The following is a 22967-nucleotide window of genomic DNA, read 5'->3' as shown; positions in this document are numbered from 1 at the left end:
ATCTCATTATGCAAATATGATTGATTGGGGGGGGGGCGCGCTCGAAAACCGGCGGCGGCGGACGACGAGGTCGTGCTGAGAAACCAATTCGCAGCGAATCGGCATGTCCTTTGGAGACGGTGACGCGGGCGGTTCAAAGCCTCTGGCGGGACCGCCGTTCGCCGCCGCTGTCCGTGGCCTTCCGTTACATTACGTCTGAAGCACGCCTGTCTCATTGCAACGTAAATATCCCCCCCTCCTCCCCCTTACTTACTCCCGCAGCGGTCACTGCAATCGATGTCCCCCCTCTTGAGGACCGGCTGTCACGTTAGACGCCGGTGGTAAAAGCACGCCGGAGCGAATGGAGCGGATGGAGCGGATGGAGCGGAGTGGCTCACGTCGGCTCAACAGGGGTTGTCTTGAAAGAGGAGGGAGGACGGGCGGGACGGCTGCCGCCGGCGCAGCGCGTCCAAAACGTTCTTTTTTATTGGGGACACCTTGTTCGTGTCGCTGTGGCCGGAACGTGCGCGTTGCAAAATATCACAAGCGTGACACTCCTTGACCGGATAAGCAAGAAGAAGGAAACACACACCTCCCCCTCCCCGCCCCCCTCCACCACCACCACCGCCACCACCACCACCTTTATTCTGACAAGAGGTCTTTTTTAGTCTTGACGCCACACAGCCACACAACAAGTGCACAAAAATAATAATAAATAAACTGCAGGCATCCTCTGGAAAACAGACGTTCCTGTTGGAGGCGCCTGCAACAGGGCACCATATGTGCTAGCTGAGATAAAACGGAAGGGATGAGCGTACCCCCTGTAGGTAAATACTCATCAGACCAGAGTATTGGCTGCTGTGTTTCCAGATTATTCCATCATTTACTGGCAGCGCCAGGCACTGTCCTGCAGTCCTTTATATCCTCTGAAGAGTTTGGGCCCCGGTGAGCTGGAAACTGGCTCAAAAGAAATCCTTCCGCATCCCTGGGAGGCGCACATATGTCTCCCCCTTTTTCTTTTTTTTTTTTCTTCTTTTTTGTTTTTTTTCGGGTTATGCGGACATTTCATTGTTAGCTTAAAGTCCCCACCGTTTCCAATGCAATTGCACATGAAATGGTCTACGATATCAAAGCCCCGCGCATATCTCTCCGGGGTGTAACAATATATGCACTTTATAGCTAGATTGTGTCGGCTCGCTGTCAAAATTCGCGACAATACGTGTCTTTTGAAGATCTGGTAGAATCGGATATTTTGTCAGTTTAACGGATCTGGACGTGATTTGTAGATCGAAAAAAAAAAAAAAAAAAGCTGCACAGCAGACGCAGATCACATCCCGGCATGCAAACATTCATGAACCGTGACATCTTCTGTTTGCGCGCTGCGGAGCATACTGTTCAACACGGTCCCTGTAAAAATGCAATTAGAAAGGCATCCCGCAGCCTCATAAATAGTACATCAGATCGGTCAATGAAGTTTTCACGCCCCCGATGGAAGATGTGATGAAAGCAGTTGGACAGCAGACTTTGGTTGACTGTGGTCCGTACAGAGAGGAGCGCCGTACTCTGGTCGGAGATGGGATAAAACCGCCTGCTGATGCAACGCGTGTACACCCTTCGGCTTGACCACCGGCGGGCCGTTACGGCCGCATGCCCTTCGTGACCGATACCCAACCGCTCCTTTCTGCCGGTGTGCGTTTTCTTACGAGTCAAAAGGTCCCATAACTCATAACTTTTTTTTTTTTTTTATTGTGTTATCAAAAAGTCGGCGCCGCCGTCCCGGATTTCACGACGTCCGCTATAACCGTCCCGTCGCGTCAAATATTATTCCTGGACACCGCGTTTGCAAAAAACGGAAATCACAGAGGATTGCAACGCTATGCAGCAGGCTTCACTGCTTTTGTTTGTTATAGGGCAAACCCACCCACACACCCACACCCACACACCCACCCGGCCAGCCGGCCGGCCGGCCGGCCCTGTTTCAGGCAGGAATACCTCGGAGCACCGAAGCAAAACACCAGAGATGCTTGTTATTGGTTTGGTAAATTAAACAATAAAGAAACAGTAGACGGAGATAAAATACAGCAGTCGTTCAAAGGGGCCATGATTTTTATAGTGAATTTTATGGAGCTGCCGACATTATTTTTTATGATTTTTCAATATTAAAAGCAATTTTAAAGTAACTATTACCCGGGCGAATGTACAGTTTGGTAATCATTGCAAACAATCTACGATGACCAACACAAATTGAAACTTAAATCTAGTTTTTGCACAGCAGTGGTGTCTGTAGCGTATCTGTAGTGTACAATCTGTAGTGTATGCCATAACAATAATTTCATAGGCCAGTACATGTAAATGCTTTAGAAATTCTCTTGTTTTGAATATTTTTGAATTAAAATAAATTCGATTTATGTCTATAGACTGCTAGAATTGCAAGCCTAGCCACAATTGCATTTTATTTTTGAGGATAATCCTTCATTTAAAACATGTTTAAATAAAAAAAATAAAAAAATGAAAAAAAAATGTCCCCCTAAATTGAATTAATATGCATATATAGACATTTATAAAAGAGTTTCTTCATTATTGCCAGACAAAATATAATTTTGCTCGCAGCAATTTGCCTCACATGATGCTCCATTAACTTCCACAAGTGGTTAATGAAGTGTCCTTCATGAATATCCATGTGCATGTTAATGAACTTTTAAACTCAGTTATTCTTTTGGTCTCTTAAACTGATAAAGTACGAGCGCAATATACAACAAAAGTGCTAATGTGAAGGGGAAGCATGATGCATTACCTGATTATATTATTTCTCGTACCACTACGTATATTATAATATATTACGCTGCCACTTCTGAGCGTCTGTCCCTTTATTAAAATAGAAATGGAAAAAAAGAGAAATGAACCCACAGAAAAGGTTAACTCTTCGGAGGCACGTGGCTGAACATGTACTTGGTGTCATGGGGACAGCAGAGCTGTCAGACATCTCATCTCGATAATGGGGAACCCCAATTAGTGGAAATGTGCCAGAGGAAAAAAAAAAAGTGACATCAACACGGAGAATGCTGCAGGTGCCTGAGGGAAAAAATCTGCCTTTTGTTTTTGAAAGGATTGAAGTTAACCACTCATTCCATCTGCCATTTTCATTATGTTTCACTAAAGAGCCTAATAGACTAAATCATGGACTCGACCGAGACATTTTACAGAAGTTTAAGGATGTGCAGCATGAATATCATCAGTTGTTGTATATTTCAGTGTTTATTTTTGAAAACTTGCCTCACTGTAAAGCGTTCTACCCTCAGAGAGTTACAGGAGAGGGCTGTTTTTCTACAGCTTTGTTGAAACTATTGATTGACACGTCAGGCACAAAGTAGCGTCTGATGGTTGTTGTACTTTGTCCCTGTTGCAGCTCCAGCACCTCTTACTGGTGGGTCTGTCTGAGCTGCCTTCACCGTCTCCGCCATCTTCAAAGCTCGCCCAAAAAATCTCTTTTTTTTTTTTTTTTTTCTTCCTGTCTTCCCACTAAGTTCTCTCCTTTCAGCTACTTTAGACATTCCTGTGCTTTCTGCCGGATAAATCTTTGATAGACTTAAACTTACCCCGTCCTTTCATTTATTTTCCTCTTCCTTGTTTAAATATGTTTCATAGTCCAGGGGCTCAGCATCTCGTCATCTGCATTCCCCTCAAACTGTCTCTCTGTCCTTGAACGGCTTTCCGAGCTATCAACTGTCAGCCATCTATAATTGTTTGCGGTACATAAATTAATGTCATTCCTAAATATAGTGGGTTAGATCTTTCGGTTACTTGGAAGGATCCACGGAAGAATGTCACCACTGAAAACATAGGCTGCGGCGGAGTGACTTATTGTGTGCCGAGATGGGTGATAGTGATGTTTCAAACCGTCTTCTAGCCTATATTTCCTAATATTAAAGATTCAGGATTCTGTACCGAAGCTACTATACTGTCACTCAAAGCCTCAACTGAGATCTTCTTCTGAAATATAATAAGTAGCGCATGATACATGACTGGAAACAGATATATACATTCCCGGAGATAAAGAAATGCATTTGGGTGGATGGCTGTTGGCAGTTGTGGGTTTTTTAAATACGGGGTGCAATTGGAGAAATGATCACAAGTACTGATTAAAGTGAATTATTCTCAAAATGAAATGAACAAATAAAAACACATTCTGTGAATGTGTCGGATAAATATAGTCACCAACGGGAGACTCCACTCAAGAACGATAACATATTCATAAAGGAAAGTGCTCTGAAATGATCCATTATGTAGTATGTTGTAATAGTGATTTCAAGACTTTACTTACATCTCGAAATGAAAGTGTGTCTCTTTATGTGCGATGCGTTTATACTGTATCCATTTTGGCACTTTATGCTTTTATTGTTTTGATTGATTTTGGTGACTTTCAAACTTTTTTCACTGATTTATTTGATCAACAATTTATTCATTTACATTATTGTAATGTTTACATGTAGTGAATGCTGATTACAATATCATATTTGCATGATAAAAAAGTTCCAGCAGATTAATCAAATGGTTCGATTACAGTGTTCAAAACTACACCATGAATTTGGCTTTAATCAGTTCTGACTACTTTTGTGTATTTGAGCTTTGGGTTCACCTAAGCAGGAACTGACCTCTGAGCAAAGAGACTTTATGCTGCATAATCTGCTCAGCTTCTCAAATCACTGTATGTAATTCATCATTTCCCAATAATAATTAAACTCGGTGAATCTGAACCGCAGCATATTTTGTTTTTCAAGTAAGTTAATGCCAACACGGTCATGCCATATTGGAGTTACTTTAATTACCAGTTTTCCTCTTGTAAGCGGCATGTATGTCAACACCCGTGTCAAAAGTTCAACTGGCAAGTCAAACGGCTCGAACAGCTCCGATATATCCGACTCCGACACAGAGGAACAGAGAGTGCCGGCGAAAATCATTAATTGTGTTTTTAGCAAACAATTTGCAACTGTCATTTCTGTCTCTACTTTTTTTGCGAGTCGTTATTGATCAAGACAGCTGAAATCCCTCGTAATGAGCGGGCGCACATCTTGAGCACGGCCGTCTTTTCCCATCACTACCTTCCCTCACACTACAGTGGCAGCTGATGGTGTGAAGCTCTGACTGGAGTCTAAACTGCTGTTGATTAATAATATCCATATCATTTTAACTGTCTTAACTCGTGATGAAAATCAATATACAATTACAGTGGAGGAACAGTTCAACCGTTTCAGTTTATCTGAAAATTCGGATCCTCCAATTGGGCACCATTATATAGAGTCGTCGTCCCCCTCACGCACACACACACTGGTTATAACCTGCAAAATTCAAACATGCGTGTTGAGGAGGTCACTCTTCAGCCACATTTACTGCACTTCTTGCTTATCGCTCCATCTCAAATGTTGGCCAACTGGAGGGCTGTGACTGGAATGCCAAATATGGATCTCTGCAGCAGGAACCCCCAGCTACGAATCTGCAGTGCAAATACAATCGCCTTTTGCCTGTCAAAAAACACGCTCGGCCCCGTCACGACATATAACCACCGAGAGCTCGGTGGGCTTATATGCTGTAATTAATACAGAGGTTCTGATGCAACTTCACGTGTGCCATGAAACCGAGCGTAAAAGGCAAATTAAATGTGATATGCGGCTCGAGTGCAGGGGGTAAAGACGGGTGAGAACGAGAGCGTCGGTATTATTATTATAAAGTAGTCGACTCTTAGAGGTTTTATTGAATTAGGCTCAGGATCTGCCCCAGAAGAAGAGTTACAACATCCCTGAATTACCCGCATTAATATCTATACGGGCACGAATCACACTTATCGTGTCTGTACTACGCGGTGAACGTGTGGTGTCGATGTAATTATTCTCATACAAGTATGTGACCGTAATTCTGTCACTGCGGCCGTATTTCATCTGCTAATTATGAGATCAAAATCTAAGGTTTTATCTAGTTTGCCTTGGGAGTCCAATTTAGTGGTTCCACTTATTGGCGACTTCAGAATCCAGCTGGTAACTTTAGACAAGAGCACAAATTGCGTCCTTTATTTCACCGGTTTAAATTAACATACTTCAGTGTTATGTACAAACTGCAGACACACTCTATGGTGGAGGTATAGCTAATAAACTAAAGCCATTTGGATCGTATTTGATACTTCTAAATTATCCAAAGGATCAATGCTTTCCTGAAAAACCTGTTATCTGCCCCCTGGTGGATTATCTGGGCACTGCAAGCGCTAGCGTGCCTCGGGTCCATTTCAAAAGGTGACGGCACGACTTCATTCCCCGCAGGGAACGTTCCAGAAGTAAAGTGTTTCGTCTGCGGGATTTTGTTGAATTCTTAATTTCTCCTTGATTTTTTTATGCTTCCGGCGTCAGAAAGTAGGCTACGCGGTTGTGTCGTTTCTTTTGTAGTCTGTTTTGTGTTACTTCCTACTTTTCTTTTTGTAGCCTACGGACAAAGTTAATACAGTTGGCTGTGGTTTCATTTCATAATTCATAAACTACTGCACATACGATTTCACATAACTATTGTATAGCGCCTGTAGCATGAGAACACATTTCTTGTCCTACTTGAGACACCGGAGGGACGAACGCCGACGCGGTGCGACGCACTACCGGGAGGCTCGTTTTATTTTGAAAATTGGCCGCAATCTCCGAAATCCCTCCGATCGTCTTCCCGCCTTTGCCGATCCGCGCCCTGTTCGGCTTTACGCATCTTCCGCCCGGCTTCTGTCAAAAATAAACTGGGAGCGTACTTTTCAGCGAGCCGGTCACGATCACGATGCCGCAGTGCCGACGGTCACTGAATCACGCCGTCGAGCCCGGCGGCGATCGAGCTCCCTGTCGGACCTGGGACTGCACGGAAGCAAAGTCATGAAACGCAAGTCGCGGTGAAGATTTCATCAAGTTGATAATACGCATGTTGAGTACACGTGTCGGTGAACGACGTTCACTGACGGATCGGACACAAAGCGCCGACGTTCCGGTGGAATCCGGCTTCAGAGCTTAACGATGACCTAATTTGTAGATTCATTTGACCTTTTTTTTTTTTTCAAAGCCAACTCATTCGGTGCTCAGCAGCTAAAAATCAAATCATAAAAGGATTCAAACCCACAGGACGTGAACGTCGAAGAAGATCCAGAGATACCGATCGGCGTAACGGAGACCGGAGTCCTTCGCGCATCGCGCCTCGCTATTGACTCCCGGTTGCTGATTCAGAGTGTCTTTCTCTTTCCTTTCATCTGCATTTTCTGTGGCGTGGAGTCTTACAAACTGCCTGTATTTTCCCGATGCCTCGCATTCCCCCGCCGACCTAACTTGTGTGCGCTTGGCATTAATTCAGCTATACAGTGCGCTGCAGCAGTAAGCACATAAACAGACTATTGAAAAGGAGCCCTGCCTTTTTTTATTTTTTTTTATTTCTTCCACTGCTTGTTTGTCCGGCACGTATTTATTATCCCTCCTCCAATCCATGAACACAAAGCAGCAGAAGTGAAATGAACTTGCTTAAAAGCTTTGTATATAAAAAAAAAGTGTTTATGTAGAAAAGGCAGCTCGACAAATTCCCAAGAGCACAAGATCATTGTTAATCCAGTTAGGTTGGAAGTAATATTTTATTATTAGTCCTATCCATTTAAGTAATGGGATTCTGCTCGCTATGCAGCCGAGCACTATATTCAGAGGAACCTGTTGTTAACACAGGTTGGGAGCTGTTGGATTAATGTAAATTGTATAACCTATTACACACGATTGGAGGGACTCCGAACAGTCGGCGGTATGGGATGTGGATGACAGAGGACTCAAAACAAACCGTTTACTTTTACTGGCGTCAAGCATTTCCTTTTTTTTTTTTACAGTAAACACTAAAAATGTTCTGTGAGAGTTTCAGCCGTCCGAGCACCGAAGTTCTTTTCACGCTTTTGCGACTACTTTTCGACGTATATATCCATGAAGCGCGTCTGGACGCAGCGGGCGGGTGCGAAGGACCGGGCCTCGATATATCTTCACAAATTCAAGGACAGACTCGCTTCGCGAGAGTCGCTCCCACCGAGCGGCGGTCGATGCCCACAGCAGGTGGGCACCACGGACCCTTTGTCTGGATGCAGGCTGATAAGGAAAAGATTGACAAGGTCGTGTTCAACGGGGGGAGAGGGGGAGGGTGGATTTTTTTTTTTTTTTTAACTCCCACAGGTGACCGCTGCTCATGTCTTTTTAAAGCTGTCAGGTTTCCGGCTTGATACCGTAGTGTGACGTCGTCTCAGCCACTGCAGTGTGCGCGAGACCCTGCAGGGGGCCTCTGATTCTCTTTTCTAATGGTTTTATTGGTGTGACGGAGTACGAAAGTATTGGAGCAACAAAGAAAAAGAAAAAAAAAAAAAAGCTAGACGATGGCGTTTTATCATTAAGTGTTAATTACTTAAGAAATCCCCGCAGAATTGTTTACTAGTTTCCAGTAGTTTTGGAAAATCGGACATTGCGCCGCCACTAATTATCAATTCATCATCTAGCATTTCAAATATACATCGGCGATATCAGAAATATTAATAAGTGCTGTCATGTGTCAAAGAACTCAGGGTGACATCTGCAGACATCTAGCTTGGTCTGACAAATCAATCACTTCATTCGCCCCCCTCCCCTCCCCTCCCACCCCGAGAAACAACTGGTTGTGTAACATTGGATAACAACAAAAAGGACATAAACACTAAACATTTAATAAACAGGGTACACAAACCAAAATAAATTCAAACCAAAATGTGTATGTTTTTTTTCAGCTCGCGGCACCTTTTTTGTCAATAAGTAAAGTTGACAAATGTCCAAAGGGATGAGTGAGTTTTAGATTTTGCTAATGGGAGTCAAAGGAAAGAAAAACCGCGAGGAAGGGAAGACCAACAGTCCCGAAACCCAATCATGTCGAAGTTACCGTAAGAACACCACAGCACACTGATAAAACCGCACTTTGTTTTTTGTTTTTTTTTGCCCGGTAATTTCCGGCTCCGATCGAATAATAAATCTATTCATCAACCAATCCCGAAAGTGGACGCTTCGCAATAAAAAAAAAAAAAAATTAAAATTAAAAAATCTGCATTCCTTTGTTTATTCAAGACTCCAACCTCATCTGGCAGTTTGGGATTCGCACAACTCGTATGCATGATGTGCTCACGAGAATGAACACATTAAAACCCTCAGAGCAAGAGAGAAAATTATTCACAACGCCTGCAGGTGGGAAGACACAATGCGCTTTGTAGTGCAGATTCTCACTAACTGCAGCCCCACACACACACACACACACACACACACACACACACACACACACACGACTGTTTGATGAGTCTCATTAGGGTCTTCAGGTGAAATACTCCCTGAACATAAGATAATGCAACACCCTACATACTGTAGGAACTTCCGTTTGTTTACTGAAGCGTGCTCCGGGTCGACGCTCTGCGGGAGAGACGGTAGAATATTCTCCTCACCTACGAGGAGTTAAAGTAGACAGCGGAAGCTTATCAACTGCTTCAAGGTTTTGTTTTTTTGCCGATCAAATATTGTCTACGAGCGTTGCCTATTCCATCTGCCGTATAAACAAAACCAAACCCCCCCCCCCCCAAAAAAGCCAGTTGTTTTGAATGGCGAATGCACGTTTAAGATTTAATCCCGATACGTTTGAATGCGGCGACGTGACGACCCGTGGTCCCGCGTGGCGCGTTTTTAATCCACCTGTCACTTGTAAATAAATAAAAATAAGCGATGCCGACCGACAGCCGTGCCGCCGTTTTTTTTTTTTTTTTTTTTTTTTTTGCTTGAAGGAAAGAAACCGTTTTTTTACGAGCCGCATCTCAAAGGAAACGTGACGTCACGACACGCGCGGGTGCGCTGTTTTCGACGCTCCGGTGTTGTAGCCGGCGTGGGCTGAACTCAAGGTGTATGTTAAGTTGAGACCTTCAGGAAAAACTGCGAACCCCTGAAGCTGTGTTTTTGTTACCCCCAAAGACGCGCGACGGAAACGCACCGGTCGGCTCGACGCTCAGTGAGCAGTTACTGGACGCAGCTGCAGTTCCGCGAGTGCGTTTTCTTTCCTTTTCAAGACGACGGCAAGAGAGAATCCACTCCGGCGTCGAGCTTCCCAAAATATTCAAAAGGTCGCACCTGCCTCGGAGACCGCCGCCTCGGGGAGGGGAGGGAGGCCATTCGCGTTCCCAGTTTGAGAGTGCCGTCACCATAAAGAGCGACACCGCGGCAATCGATTTGCAATCCGAAGGACGGTAAACGTTTCGCTGCACACGCTGCGAGGTTCGCATCTGCGCAATGAAGACATCTGCTTCCAGCTGCGCGTCGGTGAAAGCGTTGCCGGAGTGATGTCGTGATGTGTTCCTGGTTGGGAATTTGTGCAGATAAGGACGTGGACACATTTTAATGGGTTTGAAAAAGAGATTTTTTTTTTTTTTTTTTTTTTTTCCATTTGCCCGTACTTAACGGTATCCTGGAAGTAGGTAATCCCAAAAACCCCGCATTCATCCTCCGGGGACTTTCATAAAGCTCATTAAATCAGTGTTAATCCAAACACCTGTCATCAAATGCTAATTTGCAAAAACACGGCAGGGGAGCTCGCTCGGTATAACTTATTTACACATCCGAGGTGAGTTTTCGCGAAAGCGGCTCCAGACGGTTAACGGCGCCACGAGCAGGAATACTCTTGCATTCTAATGTGCGGTTTACAGATTCACATCTGCGTAAAACGTCCCCGGTAACCTCCGAACCCACCTCCCCCCCTCACCACCACCACCACCACCCCGTTTACACATTACAGGGCGGCTGTGTTACTGCGCCTCCTGTTAGACAGATTAGAAGATCAGAAAACGCATCAGGAGGCTTTTTTTTTTATTTTTTTTTTTTAATCCCACCAGTCAAGTCGGGACAGCGAGCGAGTCCGGGAGGAGGACCCGGGACGTGAAGGGACGACGGCGACTCGGGCGCTTCAGACGAGCTGGCAGTCGCGTCCCGGCAGCACCTACGACGGGGCGAGTCGACGTGCGGGCCCGGCCAATCGCAGCTGCCGGGGCGTCGTCGCCGACCCGCGGGTCCGTCCGTCCGCGTCGTGCCCGCCTCACGTGCGAGCGTGGGATCGGCAATGTACGTGACCCGGTCTGTTCCCTGTAAATATTCTCTGGGGCTCTTCTCTCTCTCTCTCTCTCCTTCTGTTTTTGGTGCGCGAGTGCTTCTTTTGGTGCTCCTGGGGGAAGCTTGCTTTGCAGCCAAATTGACATTCACTGGAGTGTGCCCTCCCTCCCTCCCTCCCTCCCTCCCCCGGCCCTCCTCTACGCCCCCACCCCTACCCCCCCCCCACCACCCTCCCTCCCTCTCCTCTCTCCTGTCATTTTGTCAACGCCATCACTGTGTGGAGCTCAGCCAAGCAAGACATCTGACAGACAGGCAAATGGGAGTGGTGGACTTCAGCAACATAACACCTTCCCGCTGCCCTCTCGCTGCCCGGCGGCGAGGTTCAATGCACACACACGTACGAGCGGAAGGAGAAAGGTCCACGTTTTAGAATACGGACTTCCTCCGTTTGCGGTCGGCTCAGTCAGAAATATAAGAATGATGAAAAAAAAAAAAAATGTTAAAAGCGAGACAGACTCACATTGATCAGAGAGATGCAATCAGCAGGGGAGTGAATTGCATGAGCGGGTTTCCATTTGTGGCCAAATAATAAACCGAGCAGAAGAAATTGATTGGCAAGTGACAAGACCTCCTTAATCCTGGAAGGATCATGTGAAGATCACTTGTTTCAGGGGTCAAGGAAGGTGTGCTGCAGGATGTGTGCTGCAGGATGTTTACAGTTCTGCTCTCCCCGTAATGCCCGGCTCATAAAGGGGAAAAACATTTTCAGAATGTTTGGACGATTTCCAATCTTATTTAAAAATGGCAAACCGCTAATTCAAAGCCATAAACGCACAATAGAGCAAAAGGCAGACATACACAGCTCTAATCTAAAAATCTGCCTTTGGTTTCACAGAGGCCGCAAATTAACGCAAACTGTGGCTCCTTTGACCAGAAGCCTGAGGATTAATGACGTCTCTGAGACCTCCCGCTTCCAGAGGCCATTTTTTTTTTGTTGTTCTTTTCTTTTTACACTGAATAAGCACGAGTCTCCGAAGCGCCGTCGAACGCCGAGGTCTGCGGGCATAAAAATCCTCCAACGAAATGTGAAACAAAAACATTCAGGAGATGAACCGCCGCCGCCGCGGGGCGCGACACCGAAACGGCTCCCCGGCGCCGAACGCCACGGGCTGAAGTCCAACCCCGTCCACGTACGCGCCGAGCGGCACACTTATCATTCAAGGTGTCGTGGCAAAACACTGGAAACACAGCACGGTAGGGGGGACTCGAATGGAACCGGCACTTGTCAACCGAGATGGATCCTGACACCAGAATATGCTCAGGAAGCGATTAGATATAAAAAAATAAATAAATAACAGAGTCCGCCCGGGCGTCTTTGGAGGAGGTGTGCTGGCGGCTGATAAAGGATTCAGATTTATGTAGCTTTCGCCAAAAGAAGCAGATATTATGTTTCTTGGGAAAAAAAAAAAGAAGAAAAGATGGGTACGCGGGAGCGCGCGGCCGAGATGTACAGTATACCGAGCAGAGAGCAAGGAGCAAATATGGCGGAGTTAATAAAAGACAGGAAATGAAAGAAAAAAAAAAAAAAAAAAACGCAGCGCCTGTTTGGCAGCTTTACGCGATCTCTTCGGAAATCAATTTCAACTCTTGAACATGAGTTTGTTTTGTTTCGCGTCTCCGTCGGCGAGCGCGCCGATTCTCTTTGCAGATCCTGCGGCCGCTTTGTGTACATCGGAGGAGAGGGCTTAGTAATCAAGTGGGCAAGTCTCGCGTCAAAGATGTTTTGCAGCGTTACGCTCAAGACCCGCTGACAGCCGCGGAGTAAATTCTGGCAGCTCAAGACACTCGTCCAATCCCCACGTTCAACGCTGATCAGACCTCAATTACTCAGCGACGTGGTACCTACGAGAAGCCTTACACCCCCCACCACCCCCATCACCCTCACCCCCGTACCGCGGCAAATTAATTTCACATTTGTTTCAGTCTCGAAACTGCAGGAACCTATTAAGGGGCAGAAGAATCCCAGAAGAATGTGAAGTGGCCCGCAAACACTTTGGAAACCAAACGGGACGGACCCGGCAGAGATGGATCTGAGAGCTGATGTTGTTTGTTTGAAAACAGCCTGCTCAGCAATGATTCCTACAGGAGGAGGGGCGATGAAGACACGAATCCCCCGCCCCCCCTCTTCCTCCCCCCCACACACACCGAAAGATGCAAGAAAGAAAATCCCCGCCTCTAAATGTCGTGCCGTGTTCACACGACGCTGAAGACAACGGCTGCGTGTTTACGTCACCTGGGTGGAATTACGTCGTTTACAATTAAACAAAAGAGAAGCTGTCGACCGCCTAAACTTTACTATCTGTTTATAACAAGTTATAATTATTGTTTATACCTAAAAAAAAAAAAATGTTGGGCTATTTCTGGATTTACAACGTTTTTCATTCAGCGTCTTGAAGTGTCAGCTGTTGATTTAACTGGATCAAACAAACAAAACCAGATATCCACAAATGTACAGGAAAATTGACTTTTACATTTTGATGTCACAATACAAAATTAAGGAACATTTCATGAGTTATTATTCCCCATTTTTGCTCAAAACCGATGAATAAAATACCAACTAAGTAAATCATTACAACGCTGTCAATCATAACATACTTCTGTGGTGTAATTTGTTAATGCTCGTGTCTATTGCCTTCGGCTGGTGGTACTTAAGTCTCCGCATCATGTGTTTACAATGTCTGATATACTGTTTTTGTAAATCAGACTATCAAACTTTACGCACTGGCCGTTAAAGATCAAATTTGATTTAAAAAAAAAAAAAGTTTGATTCCAAAAATAAATAAAATAAAGGTGTCTCTCGTGTTTTGTATTTTTGGTGATTTCACTTGACTGAACGATGAATAGGGAAACATAGGTGAACATGTATTGAGTACAAAACTGCGGCACACAGGGAAGAGTTGCACAACAGGTTTGCATTTAATGGGCGTGCGCTATAAATTTAACACGGACTGCAGTCTTTTTTTTGTTTTTTGTTTTTTGTCTTAAGCCTCCGGTTCTGCGAAGAGATAAAGACCGAAGCCACGCCGAGGAAGACGGCGCGCCCGTTTCACCCCGTGGCGCCCGAGCGGAGCGTGCGCTTCGTAACTCTGCGGGAAACAGGATATTACAGGATACAGAAGATATATTTTTGCATCACGCTTAGGATGAGCCGACCTAGGGCACGGTTTACTGCGGTGGTCTCTGCGGGGCGTCGGTGTATTTCTGTTCTTAAGAAGTAAAAAAAAAATACCAAAAAAAAGAGAAATTCTTTGAAGGCTGTGACCCTGAATTCGCAGCGCAGCAGCTGCTCGACTGGACTACATCATTTTTGCACAGGTGTCCCCGGCGCTTCGGCTGGAACCGATTTCTTGTCCCCGTCTCCCTTTGTTTATTTACCACTTATTCCAATTGAGATTTTCTAATTATTCATAAGGTTTTCCAGTCTCCGGGCAGCTTTTGTTGTTAGTAACTGTTGAGATTTTTTGTTGTTGTTGTTGTTTGCTCAAAGTGAACCATCAAGGGGCTAATCAGCTCATTTCGAAGCCGTGGTTGAACATTAAAGTTACAATACCCTTTATCTCGGAGCCTTGGGTTGTTATTTCTTTTGGGGGGGGGGGGACTATATTGTATGCCAAAATCTACCAAACAAGTATAAAAGATTTGTTTCAGAGATGAAAATGAGGCTTCAATGAATGACAAACATTTCAATACGTTGTCTTTTAAAGGTCCCATTTTGTGTAAATTCAGATTTATACTTTATAATTCAGAACTTTAAAGCGGGTCCACGTGCTATATAAACGACTGTAAAACTGTCAAAATGCTCAGTCCTTGGAGAAATGCGCACACCCCCTATCCGGCAAATATGTCCCTTGGACTTGCGTAAGTTTTGTCGTGATGTTTTTATGATTTATGATGATGTCATAAATTCCCGCTGATGTCATATGTCGGACTTCGGCCACCGTCTCACCTTTTATACAAAACACAGAGCGGTGATTCTGTTGCGGAGCTACGACGCCGCAAGACCGAAGGAGAGCTTGTGATTGGACCGAGCGTGCGTCGCCAAGAAAAGAGTCAGCCAATCAGAAGAGAAGGAACGCTGACACAAATGCACCTTTAAGACACAAGACACAAAACAGCCTGTTCTCGGTAGAGCAGAAGAGAAAAATCTTTAGAGAGGGGATTTCAAAAATGTTTAGAGATGGCTTCTGGTACTTCAAACCACAAAAAAAATATCCTCTTATTGACATCAAGAAAAGTTTCAAATAAGGGACCTTTAAACGTGGATAAACCAGGACACAGTCTGATGGAAATGAACGACAGCTTTTACAAAACAGAGCAGTCTCAACAGGCAACGGCACAACTAGAGCAGAGACGAACGCTGCAACACAATAAATATATTAATAAAAAATAAATTAAAAAAAAAGACAAACCACAGAGCTCTCCCTCTGTTCCTCTCATGTGATGTAAGCATTTTTGTGTCGACCTGTATAATTTATGATCTTCCTCTCTTGTTCACGCCAAAACCAATACCTCCACTTTTTCTCTGATCTCTCTAATTTTCTGTGAATAATGCCTCTGAGCGCTTTGGTTCATTCCATAGTGAACCAATTATGGCCCATTAAACACTGGAGAAGACTGAAATCAGGGGATGGGCGAGATTACTGGTGTCAGCTTAATGATTAGACAAGAAGTCAGGAAATCAGGGTGGGCGAGGTGAACCTGTAAATAAAACTTTGTAAATAAAAGTGCAGGGTTATTCAAGTGCAGACGGTGCAACGCAGCTCGAGGCAGAAAAACAACAGCATGTTGTTGGTGTAAAGCTGTGAGGGGTTTTGTTTAGGGCGAAGCAACCGGACTGTTAAGTGGCCATGTGTGATCAAACTTCCCACTTTTTAAATACCCAACTCGTATCTTTAACTTACTTGTACACTTTACATTTGGTTATTTGTGTTCATTTACGACAATACGGGTGTGAATGTGGTCAAAAAACAAGAAAGAGTATGCAAATTGAAGGTTAAGATGTCAAAATTAAATCGACATAGAAGTTCCCAAACTCCAATTTTCGTCTAATAACACTTGTCAAGCTTAGAGCTGCGGTGATTGACCGATTGGCCAACAGAAAATTAATCAACAGCTACTTTATTAACATCCAAGGTTGAAGTTTTAATTGACTAATCATTTCTTTGGCATAAAATGACATATTTTCAAATTGCAGCTACTCTAATATGAAGATTTGCTGCTATTCTTAGTTTGATATTATTGTAAAAACATTTCAAGGCGTCACTGAGGATTCTAGAAAAAGAAAAAGAAAAAATGGAAGAGGATCTCTCACTATTTTCTGACATTTTTTAGAGTAAATAATTGATTCATTAATCAGTAATGGCAATAATAACTATAGTTACAGCCCTTAATCCAAAACTGAACAGCTGGTAAAGTACAACTAAAAAGCAGGAATCTTATGCGAGTCTGAGTGGACTGACACAGACGTCAGATTGAAACTGAATGAAGTCTTGTGAAGAGCAGAAGATATAAGATATATATATATACACACACCGTCTTAAATCGAACGGCATGACTGACATCTACATTAAAAGATCAGACGAGAGTCCCCCGGAGCAAAACGATCGCACGCACGCGCTCCTCTTCCTCGACTCGTGGCCGCTCGCTCGCTCGTCGGCGACGATCCTCTGGGAGCGACGCGGCGGCGCTTCGCGTGCGGCGCCGTGGCGACGAGGGACGGCGGTGCTCAGCTTTTGTTTATTGCGGTTATACATCTTGCACTTCGCTGTAAAACAAAAAGCCGGGGCCCCTCCCGCTAATGAGTCGCCGCGGAGAGTGCACGAGCGTCGTGTTTACAGGGACTGAGCGCCGAAGTGGCCGCCAATTACAACAGCGACTAATACCCCTGCAGCTGACGGAATCAAGTGCCCGGACGATGCAGCGGTAAAGATTCACATCCGGTCGATGTTTCTGCGACGATAATGCATCAAACAACGACGTGAAAAGAGGTCCCGTGTGGCGATGAACCCGAGTGCGATCGCGCGAAGCCCCAGTTTTGAAGCTGTTTTTCGCTGCTCAGTCCAAAACTATTTCCCTTTGGTTCACTTTCACCCTTTAACAGAGGCTTTTTAGTTGTTTTTTTGGGTTTGTTTTTTTTTGTTTTTTTTTGTGGGTGCTGTAGGCAGCTGTTATCAGCACACACACACACACAAACAAAAAAAAACTTTAAAACCCACAGTCCACTACCTGCTCAGCACCAAATGGCAGACAGACGCAGAAACAAACAGCTGAAGATAGTGGAGCATTTAGGGGAAGTTTGGAGAGACCAAACACGGAGCCAAAAGGGGGCGAATGCGGTAAATCACAGGTGCGCGGAGTCGACAGCGAAGCGATGAATATATAAAAACAAACGTTTGAACAGTAACACAGAGCGAAAGTCGAGAGTCTCAGGATGCAAACGCTTGACGGAGTTGTGATATAATGGAGGGGTGGGTGAAATCCATTCACATAGGAATCATTACTTTTGGAAATCAAGTAACGAATGCTGGTTTTAGTTGTTGTTGTTGTTGTTGTTTTTTTGGTGATAGTAAATAATGCAACACCAGAAAAGTGTTGTACCAGCAGTCCGTGACCGCGGTTTGTCTCGAAGAAAGGTTTTGCAGGATGCTTTGCGAGATGAAATCAGGAGTATCAGAGTTCAGGTTCTTTGGAAAATCCCTCCTTCCGTCGACATCGTGCTTCTGATCACCCGTAAAAGAGAACGCTTTGCATTCAAATTGAAAAACTAACAGATTAAACTTTCCAGTATCAGTAATCCAGTGTGGAAAAAAAAAAAAAAAAAATGCTCCAGAAAATGTCCTGCCAGCAGAAATATGGTTACATAACACTGCAGCGGCAGAAAACTTGAACAAAACGCGTCATTAACTGAGGAAAAACACCGACGAAACAGCAGCGGCACGCCCGCTTCCCATGAACACGCAGCTTCAGATAATTAGCTTCCGCTATTCGTTTGAGGGGCGCTTATCTGTCGGGAGTTAAACGCGGCGATGCCACTCGTTCCCCCGGCTGATAATCACGTCGGGCGCGTTTGTTTGCTCAAGGAGAATGATCATTCCTTTTAAGATGGACTCAATAGCAGGTCGGATGTAGTTTCACTGCAAGTCGGGCCTGCGTTTTTTTTTTTTTTTACTCTATTCAACTCTCCCGGGAGGTTTCCGGCCCGACGGCCTTCTCGAACCGGCCCGCCGATTGAGGACGACGCTGTTGTCCGTGATAAAAGAAAAAAAAAAAAAAAAAAGGTTTGTGTTCCAGGAGTCGTGATGAAAAGTAATCCGTGACGCACACTTTTCAGTGTTTGAAGAAGAAACAAACGTCTTCAGAGAACAGGGAGCCTGAAAGGCTGGCCTTGAATATAAAACGCCTGGCCGCTCTTCACCCTCTCCCCCCCCCCCCTCCCCGCGCACCCAAGCCCGGGCCTTTTAATTACTTTCTCATTTGTAGGAGCCACCCGAGGTCCTGTTTACCGCCGCCCACTCCATTACTGTCATGTGGCCGAATGCGGTCGCCGCGGCGCGGTCGTCGCGCAGCGTCCTTTGAATTTCAATTAATCGGCGGGCGCGGAAGGACGTCCGCGGGTCGCGCGAACACCGCCCCGCCTCGTCCCGGTCGCTCTTTTCGTCGCCCGAGCGGTAAACGACGCCCGAGGAGCGGAGGCGGGTCGTTTCCGGCTCGTTTCCGGCTCGCGCGTCACCGCCCGCGAACCGTTCGCGGCGCCGTCGGACCGCGCGGATCGACACGGCCGTCCTCCCTCGGGTCGACGGCGAGGGTCTGACGCCCCGCGCCCGCGCCCGCGCCCGCTCCACCCTCGACCTCCGGTCGATTCCGCGACGCTCGCGAACAAACTCGAACAGCGTGCCGCGCGCACTCCGCAGCTTTAAACTAGCGAGGCGAGAGAAAAATTCAGGCTCGGGGAGCGCCGGTCGAACGAAATAGCAGAAGTACAATCCGAGGCTCTCTGTAGTCATTTTAATTGCCGTCCAAAACGCCGGCGAATATTTGATGTTTGCGGAGATCCCGCCCGATATCGCCGTTTCCAGGAAGAAGTCTTGCTCAGGTGAGAGACATCAAAAGATAAGTGTCAAGAAAATGTGTCAAATCTGTTTCAAGAAATGCGCTGAAAGAGAATATCTCAAAGTGTAAAAAAAAAAAAAAAGGTGGAGCTGTTTGATCTGTACAGAGGAGAGAGAGAGAGAGAGAGAGAGAGGAAAACAAAACAACAACAAACAAACAAGCCAAACGCACCCCCCCCCCAAAAAAAAAAAAGGTTCAAAACCCTTAAAATCTGCTTCTAATGAAGGCTGACCGCGTCTGCAATGATAAAAATAAAAAAAACTCCATTTACCGAGGAGGAAGCGCCGTTCAAAAAAAAAAAAAAAAAAAGGCGAGAAGAGGACACTTGAGTTGATTATAAAGTCCCCCAAAATCGTTGTCATTTATTTCAATGACGGCGTTTAAAGGATCATCTCGTACTTCCCTGAACGCGTCCTTCCGTCGGTGTCAAAAATTCACTCTCCATCTTGTTTGACAACAACTACCAAAAAAAATAAAATTAATAAATAAATAAATAAATCCAACGACGAGCCGGTCCTTCACTTTTAAGTTACACGGCGGCGACCGGGCCAAAGCTCCGTCTGTCGAGGGGGGGGAGCTCCGAGCCGATCGCCGTTTTGAAAATCCCAGAAATCCTTTTGTCATTTATTTCAATTACAGCAAATTTCAAAGATCAGCTGGTGTCCCGCGCTTCCCCGAACGCAGCGACGTTGGCGCAGCGAGATCTGCTGAGGGAGTTCTGTTTTCCTATTTTTTTTGTTGTTTTTTTGGTGTTTTTTGTTTTTGTTTAAAGGTTCAGAAAGTGAGAGTCGAGGCGTCACCTCCGCCTTGGAAACACCCCCTCCACCCCCCACCCCACCCCCTCCTGTAATCTGTAATCTGCGCTGACCTGCCAGGTTACAGATCGCCGCCCGTCCGACGCCTCCCTCCTCCAAATCGGCGAAACCCGAAAGGTCGCCTCGGAGGACGACGCCCGGCGCGCGTCCCCGGGGACGGGACGGCGGCCCCCGCGCGGCGTGGGTCCGATGAAATGGCAACTTAAAACGAGCGAGTCCCGTACGCAAACTCCGGGGCACGAGGGCCGGGCGGCGAAACGGCGCTTCTCGAAGGTCGGTGCCCGAGGGTGCCCGAGGTTCTACGACTCGCGCGCCGTCGGCGCGCCTCGGCGCGGTGTTGGATGTCGGCAGTAACCTTTGACTTTTTACTCCACAATTCTCTCGGAACTGTTGCAACTCCTGAGGCGACATACGCTTCTTCTTCTTCTTCTTCTTTATTTTTATTCTCCCCCCCACCACCACCCCCACCACCACCACCCCTACCCCGTATCCTTTCTCTGGCGTTTAGCAAAACGCACCGACAAGATTGTAGGCGTCCAAAACATTTGTCTGTTCGGTTAAAAAAAAAAAAAAAAATCAACAGCGAGAAGCACCGAGAGTTCAAAGCCATTGTTCTCTCTCCCCGGAGCAGCTGCGTCCCACCGCCAGGAGATGGAACCGGTATTGGAAATGTTTTGTTTGTGTTTTTTTTTTTTTTTTTTTTTGGGGGGGGGGGTAATGATGAGAAACAAAAACAAAAACAAAAAGAGAGAGAGAGAGAGAGAGGGGGGTTGTGGGAGGGTGTGTGTGTGTGTGTGTGGGGAGGGGGGGAGGGGAGGGGGGGCAAGTTTTATAATGCATGTGTATCCTGCGTGTGATGTCTCCGGCGGTATAGTCAAAGCCACCCCCCCCCCCCCCCACCACCACCACCACCACCACCACCATCCTGAATTCCCTCTCACGGCTCCTCATTAAGGCAGCGGTGTCATCAGGCTCCGACAGAGAAGAAGGATGATTTTTTTTTTTTTATCAATGATTTAATTAATCATTAAAAGTCCCTCTCTGCACATTGCTGCCCCCCCCACCCCACCCCCAGGTTTTCGTTCTCCTCGCCCGTCAGTCACTCCCGCTTCCGCTTTACGTTGCAGATAAGTAACATCTTACAGAAACGCACACGCGATCACACACACACACACACACACACACACACACACACACACACACACACACACACACACACACACACCTTTTTTTTTTTTTTGGTAAAAGGCACCGCAACACAAGTAGCCTTGTCCCTTGTCCTTTCTCCCTCTCAGTTCCCCTGACTTCAACTTGCTCCCTTCTCCCACCAGCAGGCAGCAAAAAAAAAAAAAGTCCCCCCCCCCCCCCCAAAAAAAGAGCAACGTCGCCGCTATTCAGGAGGCATCGGAGGAGGCATCGGAGGAGGTGGAGGAGGTGGAGGAGGAGGAGGACGCAGAATTCACATGAATTCGCACCACAAAAAGGACAACTGTCTCTCAGCCTGCCCGGGACCGACAAAGATAATAAGCCCAGTTCAACAGATAAAGCCCCCCCCCCCCCCCTTTTCCCTTCCTCTTTTTTTTTTTTTTCTTTTTTTAAGTCTCTCTCCCAACACGCTTTTAAGCACGCAGAGAAAGCCACTGCCGGGACGAATTAAAAGGCTTCAAGCACTTGGCAGGAACTGAACGGACCTCCAGATTAGTAATCTAAAAAAAAAAAAAAATCGCTAATGCTTTCAACAACAACAACAACAACAACAAAAATAAACATATATTTTTTTTTTGGTTTGTTTGTTTGTTTGTTTGTTTTGTTTCAGAGTCTCCGGCGGGGTGAAACTGACAAAAATAAAAGAAGAGGAACCCCCCCCCCCCCCCCCCGTCCTTTGATATTCCTTCTCTTACCTGGTGTTGAGGCTCAAAGCTGGACAGAGAAGCAGTAAGCAAATAGCTCGGATGAATTTCATAGCTGTCTCACACTCCCGTTCCTTCTCCCTTCCTCGGATGCTTTTTCCTTTTTCCTTTTTCCTTTTCTTTTTTTTTTTTTTTCGTGCCTTTTTCCCCCCCCGCGTCTCTCTCCACCGCTCTCGAGCTCTCCCACTGGCTGCCTGCGTTTTTCTTAGCGCACTCTCGTATACACGCGCGCCGCGCCGCGCGCGCGCACACACACGCGCGCACGCGTACGCGCGCGCCCAGACACACGAGCAGCGAGGCAGACAGATGCAACACAGTGGCTCAGCGAGAGGGAGGATCTCTGGCTTTAAATAACACAGGGACACGGACCGACTCCGTAATGGAAAAGGAGCGGGTGGGGCTGAAATCAAGAGAGGGAGATCGGGGGTGGGTGGGTGGGGGGGGGGGGGGAGTGATATGATGTCAGCGCCCGTGCAGCTTCAGCTATTGGTGAGAGGCATTTTTTTTTTTTTTTTTTTTGTGTGTGTGTGTGTGGGGGGGGGGGGTGCATTGTTTGGAGCTGGCCGTACCTCCAACAATACACCTCTCCATTCATTTTCGCTCTGCCTGTTTACTACCGGCCTCCTCCTGATAGGCGGAGATTGAGCGGAAACATTTAAGTTGGAGAGGAGGGAGGGGGGAGGGGGGAAGACCCGGATAGTCGGTGACGACACAGTTTTGGGGAGGGGGGGGGGGGGTCTTGACGGATTTAGAGTTCGAGTATTAATAAAGGTCTCGAATACAGAAAAGTCGTGTTTAGATGGCGGAGCACTGAAATTTGAAAAAAACCAACCAAAAAAAACCAATTACCTTCACGGTGGGGGGGGGGGAGGGGGGGAATAAATCCTGAACTTATTGAAATAATAAACCGCAAAGCCGAGGATCATTTTTAAAATGATCTCTCCCTGCTTTTTTTTTTA

General features: G+C 46.2%; 1 protein-coding gene across 1 annotated transcript in view; it reads right to left on the bottom strand.

Moving 5' to 3' along the window:
* The window catches only part of luzp2 (leucine zipper protein 2), a 144837-nt gene extending 122504 nt beyond the window's left edge, over positions 1-22333 (bottom strand). Inside the window, exon 1 of the mRNA XM_069705453.1 lies at positions 22000-22333. Coding sequence (XP_069561554.1) covers positions 22000-22061 — 62 coding nt within the window. The 5' untranslated portion in view covers positions 22062-22333. The remainder of the gene's footprint in view (positions 1-21999) is intronic.
* Between the last annotated feature and the right edge of the window lie 634 nt (positions 22334-22967).

The sequence above is a fragment of the Brachyistius frenatus genome, unplaced genomic scaffold, assembly GCF_029030835.1.
Source record: "Brachyistius frenatus isolate BFR_SWC_R1_liver_20210118 unplaced genomic scaffold, ASM2903083v1 Contig_56, whole genome shotgun sequence".
Lineage (NCBI taxonomy): Eukaryota > Metazoa > Chordata > Actinopteri > Embiotocidae > Brachyistius > Brachyistius frenatus.
This window is presented reverse-complemented; position numbering and strand designations above follow the sequence as displayed.